This window comes from Copadichromis virginalis, linkage group LG16, assembly GCF_057382275.1.
Source record: "Copadichromis virginalis isolate Kocher_CV1m ecotype Utaka linkage group LG16, C_Virginalis_male_GT1.1, whole genome shotgun sequence".
Taxonomy (NCBI): Eukaryota; Metazoa; Chordata; class Actinopteri; order Cichliformes; family Cichlidae; genus Copadichromis; species Copadichromis virginalis.
In genome coordinates, this window is record NC_140633.1 from 27,671,086 (window position 1) to 27,680,938 (window position 9,853).

At 37.5% G+C, this 9,853-nt stretch overlaps 1 protein-coding gene across 2 annotated transcripts; it reads right to left on the reverse strand.

Moving 5' to 3' along the window:
* Window positions 1–1,199: 1,199 nt before the first annotated feature.
* snx4 (sorting nexin 4) lies at window positions 1,200–9,025 on the reverse strand. 2 transcript variants are annotated; one of them, XM_085434237.1, is made up of 14 exons: window positions 8,954–9,025; window positions 8,093–8,217; window positions 7,605–7,740; window positions 7,287–7,436; window positions 6,949–6,996; window positions 6,211–6,266; window positions 5,786–5,858; window positions 5,342–5,403; window positions 4,869–4,934; window positions 4,682–4,771; window positions 3,829–3,928; window positions 3,505–3,650; window positions 2,898–3,012; window positions 1,200–2,736 (listed from the first exon to the last, which is right to left on the reverse strand). In XM_085434237.1, the coding sequence occupies exons 1-14, from the start codon at window positions 8,963–8,965 to the stop codon at window positions 2,689–2,691; spliced, it is 1,227 nt and encodes a 408-aa protein (XP_085290363.1). In that variant the 5' UTR covers window positions 8,966–9,025; the 3' UTR covers window positions 1,200–2,688. The 2 variants fall into 2 exon arrangements, with proteins under 2 accessions (XP_085290363.1, XP_085290362.1); XM_085434236.1 differs by having other exon boundaries at window positions 8,876–9,016.
* Window positions 9,026–9,853: the final 828 nt, after the last annotated feature.

The following is a 9,853-nucleotide window of genomic DNA, read 5'->3' on the forward strand; positions in this document are numbered from 1 at the left end:
CCCTTGAAGCAAAGAAATAGCCAACCTCCTTGGGCTGTCTTCGTGAGTACTGTAGGAGCAGCATGCTGATTCTAACGATGTTTCATGGGAAATTCAGTTTTGCATAGCCATTTTCATGTGCAGTCACTAATCTGTGGTCAGGGACACAACTTAACCTATGCAAGATACACACACACCATACACTACTAAAACTTTCTTAAACTAATAGAATTTAAATGGAAAGTAAATAAAAATAACAGAGAATCCAGGATGTGCTGCAGGATCCTCAGTACCCCTGCTTCCCATGGCCTTGGCTGAGACACCTAAAGGGATTTTTTTTTGTCTGTTTTGTTTTCTTACAGCAGCTTATCCCTTCATGACTTAATGATTTCCACATAAGTTTAATCATGATTTCGATTGTGTATTCTACATTTATAAACTTATGCTAAGATTTAAGATTAAGTCTGTAATTTGCTTCAATTTATTAAAAATATCATTTTCTGAAGAGGACAGAAAATCACTGATGTAAGCCTTAGGTCTGTTTTTGATGTTAAATTAATGTTAGGTTTCCATTTGAGAAAACCACACATGACCTCATGCACACCAACCAACCGACCAGAAGGTGGATCTGAAAGGGGAACATTTTCCTTTCCTCACCATTAAAAAAAACCCCCAAAAAAACCCTTTCCTCTCTGCCAAAGTGAAATGCGTGTGCTTTTATTAATCCACAGGTGGCGCCATTAATTCAAATCTTAATAAACTCCAAATGTTCAGGGCTGTGTTCAGATATAAAAACACAGAAGACAACATTCCACCATCTAGGGCCGTTTGTTGACATTTTTAATGAATTTTACACTACATTTTGTGTGCTGTGTAGTACATTTGCATGCATTTGACCCATGTACCCACTGAAGACACTAATATGAGCACCAACAAGTGTCATGGAAAAATTAAAAAAAAACCTGAGGGGATGGTTTTGAGTTATCTTGGCAGAGATGAATCACTGAGGTTTGACCTTTAGACTTTGGTAATAAAAAGCCTGTTTCTCTTATCTTTTAACGGCAAATAAATGTAAACAGGAAAAGCAAACATGTCTACGTGAAGAATCAAAACACCCACAGCCACCTTTACATGCTAAGCAAAACCAGCAGTCACATTTCATCCCGCTTCCCCGTTCTCTTTGGTTCCTCTGCCAGTCGGTATAAAAACACAACAGTAAGTTCAAAAAAGGGAAATGTTTATTAGTGTCATAACACAATGATTACATCTGACACATTTGTCATTTAGAAAAAAAAACAAAACAAACATACATAAAGCTTCAATTTGAGATTCTTTCAGTAAAACAATTGTTTATTCTGGGGAAAAATTTTTGCTGATCTCAGCACAACATTCAGACGTCAGATCCATTATGCACCAATTTTTCTCCCCTTCAGATTGATGTCATCGAAGAAGCACAAGTATGCGTGTATGTTTATGTAAGCCTAATGTGAGGATCTCAACCAAAAAACAGTCTGTATCTGTGTGTAGCTGCACTCAGGTCATATCAGAATAAGTGGTGAGCACATTGACAGTGGGCTGAGTTCTATATGGGTTTTTTTTCTGTTGCATTAAAGCTACAATGCTTGACAGCAAATAAAGGATCTGATTTTTCGCATTTACGGTTAAATTTTGTGTAAACAATTAAACTATGAAACTCAAATTGTGAGAGCGATTTCTTTCCTCAGCCAAAAAACAAAACAAAAATCACATAACCGAAGTTTTTCAACCCTTCTTCTGTATTTTCTACTATAAATTTGTAGTATAAAAGCACTTGGTCGTCAATACTTTGGTCAGCAACAGATTAACAATAACAAAGATTACTTCTGTGTGACGAACATAAAATGACTTTTAAAAAAAATAAAGAAAAAGAAAAATGGAAATGTAAAAAGTGTAGTGGCTTTCTAAAGCTCGGTCCATGTTTACAGTCATATTTCTTGCAGTTTATTTCAAATTGAACATTCACCAGTGCACTCTTCTGCTTTTGTTTGGTTCGACTTGCTGTTGCAAATGTGAAATTTAAACACAAACGTAAGCATAACATTAGAAGTTCTATCAGAAACAAGTTCCCCATTCTTTAACTCATCACTATTGCCATTAATCACCTAAAATCAAATAGTATGAAAACCTTTATGTAAGGAGATTCTGGAGAGGGTTGAAAGGTAACACGTAAAGATCCTTCCATCAAGGCAGGCAACTCTAAAAGGAGTCACATGAACCACTGTTTGCAAAGTGCAGCCTGTGTCAACTCAAACTAGTATATTGCTCTGTGTTATTCATTGTGACTGATTGAGAGAGCTAACAACTGAAATATACTGCATGGATAATCCCATGGATCCATTGTGCAATGATAATGCCACATTTTCTTCTTGGACATGTTAATGAAAGCGCAACTAAGGATGAGTGTGTAAATTTGGACTGTCTGAAGTACGAAGGTCAGAAAATCAAGGAAAAGGTTCTATTAAGACACTTGACGTTAAAGAGGCATTGTTCCACTTTCACTTTTTTAATGTGTGTGTGCTTCAACTGAGTATAGCAAAACAAATTAAAGGCAGCATTTGGGTTCCCATCTTTTCTCCACAGGACTACAGTATAATCACTGGCTGTTGGTCCTAGTCTGTACAATCAGAGTATAGTTTTGGTGCAAAGTACGATCGCTTTGGAAAGTTCGGCTCACATTTTGCTGAAACACTCCTTGGCATTGGACCACACCTGGATTCCCTGTAACAGTACACAAGTACCAGAGAAAAGGAGTGACTTAGAGACATTGAAAGACAAGACAGAAATACTAAACAGTTAAGGAGTGGTACTGCTGAACAAAAGACCACATGCTAGGAATTTATATAAATACACAAAATACACACAAGAATAAATGTCCACACCTTCTTACACATACTGATCTGCATAATGGCGTAGCTTATCAGCGCCTCACGCAAATCTTTGTCTTTCTGCTCTTTAAAATGTTCGATGTCATCCCATGCTGCTCGCACAAACTCCCTGGTGGCACAATCACAAAGACGCATGATACTGTTAGTCTGTTTGCGTGGAGAAGAAGCACAGGGAGAAGAACAAAGGAAGAGGTAGAGGAAGAAGAAAAGAAAAACAATGCAGCATTTGCTTTGTTCCTTATTCTTATTAGGTTCTAGTTCCTGTATTTTCTACTGATACCACTGGCTTTTGTTTTTCCGTTGAAAAAAACAAAAAGAAATTGAATAGAACTACTTTTTAATTACACACAGAACCTCAATTTGTCTCTCAACACTTTCAGCAAATACCTCAGTTCACCAGTTTGTGCTGGGGAAAAAATTATCTAGTCTCCTGTTATTATTCTTTGCATTTATGTTGTTCAGTTGCAACAGTTCAGTCAGAAAACAGAGTCAGATTATGTGCTATATTTTTCACACAGAGGAAGAACAGTGAGGAAGAGAAATTTAAAATAGGGATAATTTCAAAATAGGTAAGTGGTTGATAAGATAGTGTTGTGCTTACTGGCACTCGGTGTTCTTCTCCTTGACCGTTTCCTCTCCTTCCTGAATACTCTGCTCCAGGGCTGCTAACCTGCTCTCTTTTTGCTCCGGGCTCTCTTGGCCAAATAATTTACTGGTCATTCCCTTCAAAGAAAAGATTCGCACCGTCTGCACTCACACACAAACAGACACACACGGAAAAACAAATGCACGCATTAAATTATGTTCACGACAATTTGGATCACAACGGTGTTTTTGAACACACGCCCACTTCTGGTTCTTAATTTGCACATATCGTGCGAGGAGAAAGACAGATTATAAGCCAGAGTGTGTGAAAGTGTGTTACCCCGGTTGCCAGCTCTTCTTTCTGTTGTTTCTTTTGGGCAAGGTCCTGAGCTGCCATCTCCAATTCATACTGAATCAGCTCATGTTTTCTGCACACTGACCTTAACGCACACACAAATTCAGACATATTTTAAACCCTGACAGTCCCAAAACATGAATGCATTCTGCTACAAAGGCTATAACAGTCAACAGAATGTATTTACATTTACTGTAAATAAAGATGTGGGCTGCGTCTGATCTACAAAACTGACACTCTTTTCTCTGCTGAATGATGTTTTAATGCTTACAATAAAATTCAATTCATTCAGAAGAATAGATTTTTAGCAAACATAAAATAAGAGATATAGTGTCAGAAATGTGTGCTGCATCACTACAGACCAATTAAGAGGAATAAAGCATGAAGTTACACACTGACCAAAGCAACCCTTGTGTGTTTGTGAAAGAGGAAAAACAAAACAAAATAAGGAATAGATGAGGTGGAAGGTAAAGCATGAAAAACAAAATGTCCAGGCTTTCCAAGTTATGCAAGCAGAAGCCTTGTTGGTATGAAGTCTCCTTTTACTGTTTACATGACTGTGCTATGGAAGACATTAACCTTTCCAGATATTAACAAAGATAATGATGGCTTCCTGTTCCTGCTATAAATCACTGCTGCATCGGTAACTGAGCTAGAATACCTGCTTCAGCACAGTGATTATTGTATTATGCCTAACATCTAATTCCATGTTTTTACATATGGTGAGATTCATGTATGCAACTTTTATGCAAAATGTAATAAAATGACAGCATATTCAGAGCATCTGTCTACCCTGATAAGTGTGTTAACAAAACCATCTTGTAACACAATATAATACCTGACGGCGTCAGTGTAGAAGAGGTATTCTTTGAGCTGGTCTGCAAAGTGCTCTTCCTCCTCCAGAATGTCGTCAATTGATGCAGCATAACTGAGATAACACGCAAAGTCACTGTACAATTGAAGCAATACCAAACAAACATTATGTGTTTGTGTCCATCACCAATTCAGGTAACACCTTTACTTACGTGTCCATGTGGTGTCCAGCACTCTGCAGTCCATCTCCCATCTCTTTCTCTATTGCGCTCCACTCACTAAAGACAGAAAAATGTTCATGTATACTTGACTTGAATGCAGCAGCTCTCTTTGTTCACTAAACAGAAAAATGGCTGTCTGAAATAATGATTGTTTTTAAGTAGTTAAGTATCTATTATATCATGATTACCCAAACAAAAGGAGATTGTGTGGGCATACAGAAACAAAGAAGGCAATTGAGGCATATCTATGAAAAAAGGAATTCCCTAATGACCCACAACAATCCTTTAATACTAAATGCATTATTGCTGCAGGGAAACTTTTTAAGTGACCTAATTCAATATAAGGTAAAATATCATCTGCCTAAAATGTGTTTTTATTCTGCTTATATAAATGGATACAGTAATTTATGCTTGTAACTATAATTTGATACAGTAGAAAACAGAGTAGAACAGGTGTTCCTCACCTGAAAACTCTGCCATAGTTACCATGGACTTTGTAAACTCCATATAGCCTGTCTGCTACTCGCTAGAAGAAAAAAACAAAACTAATCATTAGAAACAGACCTTAGACCGTCTGCTTTAAAAACCTTGAAGAGATACATTTGGCATTAGAGTGCAATTCAATAACTTTCTATTATTCTCAATGTCTTGGATGCAGCCAGCTTTTAAATCACTTTTAAATAATAAACGTTGGCATGCTATGGAGTAGACGTCCAAGATAAAATGGTGAGTGCCCTGGAAAAGAAAGTCAAAATTCTAGGAAAGTAGATACAGATTTTTGTATTTCAGAGACAAAAATGTTGGAATTTGAAGTTCCACAAGCAACCACCAACGGATGCCCACGGCTTGCACAAAGCATCAACTTAAGATAAACCTCAGTCTCTCTAAACAAACGTGCCAAAACTTACCGCTCGAATTCTGAGTAACTGAGAGATGACGCTGTTCAGTTCATCACTGTACTGTTTCAGTGCTGTAAACCGCCTAGAGGCAAAACAAGAAGAAAAGTAACTGATTGAACAGTATTTTCTTTTACATTATTCACTCTAGAAATTTGTTCTTTCAGTTTGCCTTGGAACAGAATAAATTATTACTTAATATGGTGGTAAAAATAGAATTTTCATATTTGTGCTCATAAATATATCCAAGTGATTATCACACATCTTACACCCTGTTTTTGCTGCCTGATTTTATAATGAATATTTCATTTATTTTAGTTATTAAAAATTCCTGAGAAAGTATTTCACAATAGTCTTAAATCTGTCTAAGTTGTGTAACTTGCATAAATCCTAGAAAATGGAAAAATTAGGTTAGGTTTGGCTGTTTTTACACCTACTTGTCAGGATTCTTGACTCTGAACATGGCACTCAGAGACTTGAGTCTGGAATCAGCCTGTTAGGGAAAAGAATTACACACAGCAAAATATACGAAGAAGTGCTTTAAACATAACTCAGTTTGAATTTGTAAAACACACAAAAAATGCAGATATGAAATTCAGATTAAAATGATGAAAACATCAACAGAATCATTTACAGTGTATAAAAGATGGAAGGAGCCACAGGCTGGTTTGGTTTTAAAGCTCTGAGCTGAGATTTGCCACCGTCATGTCATTGTCACCTGCATGCTCATATGCAACTTACTTTTGAACTGGAAATTAGTTCAAAATAAATCACACAGTATTAAGCAGACATGTATTTCTGTCATGTTTGCCACTTGGCCATTAGTTTGTGGCAAGAACAGTTTATACAGGCAAAAAAGCTTACCCTGGTTTATTGTCCTTCTGGACACTGGTGGGACCAATAATTTAAAAAGGGATAATCATACTGAAAGTAGTGATTCAGCCCATAAGCTCATCAGGAAAGTATTTACAGGAGGCATTGATCAAAAGAGTGGGCAGTGGTTTTCCCATGGTCTTCCATGAAACCATAACTTTAGATGCCCCCTGCTGGCCATTAGAAAGAATGCCAGTTTCTGGCACTTCCAACATCAGCTTTCCTTGTCAGACCTGGAAACTACTTGCATCGTTTACACATGTGACCTGAACTTGTGTCTTTCACACTCCATCTGGTTGTACCTTGTCTTGGAAGCCCGTTTCCAAAACCGCATCTCTCCATCCCTTTTCCTAAAGAAATGACAGAAAAAATACATGACAGACTCGAAAGTCAGCCAGATTGTATAACCCCTCTCCAAAAAACAAAAAACGGGGTATTCCAGCTACAAAAGCGGCTGCAATGAAGAGACAAATCTACCAACTATGGGTGCATAAATAGCTCTTAAATTCTTTACAGTTCAGGGTTCATCTTTAACGTCAGTTTGAAATCTGTTATACTGTGAATGTGGAAGGCGTGAATATACTACATGAATGGCAAAAGATCTACACGGACATTATGCAACTTATGTTAGGCTGCTAACCTCTGTAAGAAAGAGGAAGAAAATTTTGTCATTGGAGAGGACCGGATGTGATGCAACACGCAACAGGAAATTTTCCAGGCCAACTCGCCGCCGCTCAACAAAGTCTGGATCTAAGTTGTCTGCTGAAAGCTTGTGCCACACAAACTCGGCCTGTAAGAGACACAAACAAGGGTGGAAACAAAAAAGGTAAATGGCTGAATATTATTTACTATGAAGTTGAAGGTAAGCTGTATTAGTAATAGTCACTTAATAATTTCCATTTAATTCTTTTTTTAAAATTATTGATTAGTCCTTTCCCACCACCTACGCATTACTCACCCTTTTCTCTGGTAGCGGGGGGATGATAATGTAGGGATAGGTGACCAGCAGGTAAGTTCGGAGAAGCTCAAACTCACTGTAGCGTCTCCACAAAGTGTCAGGTGCCGCTGGTGTCCCTCCCTCTGTTTCAGCAGGCCTGGACAAAGACCAATGAGAAAAAAAATTGTATTTCAGGTGTGTCAAAAAAAGTGGTAGATGCTTGAGCTACTACACTTTCATTCATAGCAACTTGCCAGTTGACACAACTGTACTGTACATGATGTGACTATATTTTCCCAGTTCAATACTATAAAAATCAAGACAAAAAGGCAAATTTGTTGTGCAAACTGTAATATATCTGAGGTAAAAAATAAATAAATAAAAAAACACGCAAAAGAATGCAAGTGTTCGTACTCCACCTCTCTCTACTTTTTTATAAGCACTAAATATTTGCATATGATGCACCTATGATGCGGACAGAAAAGTGAATGCTTCACTTTACAACCTACCGTATTTCAATCAGGTACACAGTGTATGTTTCCTGCATGTTAACAGTGTTCTTCCCTGTTCTCTTCTCTGCCTCTGCCACATTTATCTCCAGTTTCCTCAACAGAGCCGTCCCTCTTTCCACCATCTGCACACACCAGAATAAATTATGAGTATGGAAGTCAAAAAAAGGTAAACATATGGAAGAGTGTTAGCGGCAACGGACAGGGGCTAAAAGAACAGAAATATGCATTAAACTTGAGTATAAAATAAGGGTCATCTGTTTTGGTTAGCTGGAGATACTATAACAATAGTACAGCACACAGAGTTATGGCAGGCGTGTGCAGGTCACAAGACAAGACCATAATCACCGAAATACTGGGGGGGAAAGTTGCTTTAGTATTCGGAATTCAATCTTTCTAACAGGTTAGCACTCAAAGAGCAGAATGGGCAACATGGCTAACATAAACTTAGGTTTAGCGTTCAGACTTAATAGCTAGCAAGCTAACGTCAGGAAGACTAAAGTTTAGGACTAAAGTTTGACACAGTCTTCGCAGAAGCAACTTTAAGTCATTTAATTAATTTAACGCTAAGCCGCAGAAGGGAGTAAGCTAAATCTAGCGGGGGAAGCCAGTGAACGTTTCATAAAACTCCGCAGGCTTTTTGTAGAAACAGTGGAAAAGTCTTCGACGCTCCAACTGGCTAACATTAAATTAGGCCCTATTTGAAAGGTTTTCAGCAGTAAAAACAAAAAAGATTTTTAAACCTCAAGTATGGTTATTATGAAGAACAACAAAGGGTACGACCGTATTTATGATGTTGTTCTCAGATTCCGTGGAAGTGATGTCGGTATTACTAATCACTGCTACTTCTTCGCTACTTACAGAGTCTGCCATGGTTATAGGCTGCCAGAGTACTGCCGCCGCCGCCGCTGCTGCTGTCAGCTGAGCTGGCAGTGGACTGGTGCCTGTTTTCTGCGCACGCGCAGTTCACGGCTGGGAAAATGGTTTGCTTTGGGTCTGTGCTTTTGGTTTCGGTGATCATTTGAGCGTTTTAGTATTTGCATCTAGGCAAATTATACGTACGTATTAAGCTGTTATTATCCCACACTCGATCTCACGAGACTAAAGCAAAGACTATATATATATATATGTATATATATATATATATATATATATATATATATACAATAGCAAATTACTCTGCAATCAATGACACCGAATATATAGGTATTTTTTTTAGTTTTAGCATAATTGTTAATGTTCAGATCTTACAGAATTAAGGGGATTTCCCTCGTGATTATGCAAAAACATAAAAAACATAACATGGTTGCACGTGTGAAATAGTTGCACAAGGTGTGTCTACAAGTTGCAAAGCAGCTTTCCATGCAATACTCCTCATTGTTGAACCCATTACCCTTTGCATAGCTTATTCGACACCTTTTTTTGGCAATACTGACATCTGCTGGTTGGATTGTGGCACTCATTCGTTTCCACCCTATACTTTGTAAACGGTTGGTCTTATTGCAAAATCCCAAGTGTGTAAATGTTCTCCTAAGTGTAAACGTCCATTGAATGATAATAAGCAGTGAGTGTGATATATGTAGACAGTTATCTGAATTTTTGCATTGTGTTTTTGGAACTTTTACCTATTTTGCGTTAGTCTTATTTCAGTATTTCTCCCTTTAATTTAGTCTTGAATCCAATTCTGCTTTCTTTCTCTTGGTTTTATGTTTTTTTTTTTTAAATATATGTAGGCTTTGAATTTTTTTCTTTAATTGTGTT

Excerpts from the sequence above, each read along its gene's own strand:
- snx4 (XM_085434236.1), bottom strand. The coding sequence starts at position 8,965 with ATGGCAGACTCTGTAAGTAGCGAAGAAGTAGCAGTGATTAGTAATACC. Across the intron at positions 6,997-7,286 it reads TCTTCCTCTTTCTTACAGAG|GAAAAGGGATGGAGAGATGC; the intron begins GTTAGCAGCCTA and ends TCATTTCTTTAG. Across the intron at positions 6,267-6,948 it reads AAACGGGCTTCCAAGACAAG|GCTGATTCCAGACTCAAGTC; the intron begins GTACAACCAGAT and ends TTTCCCTAACAG.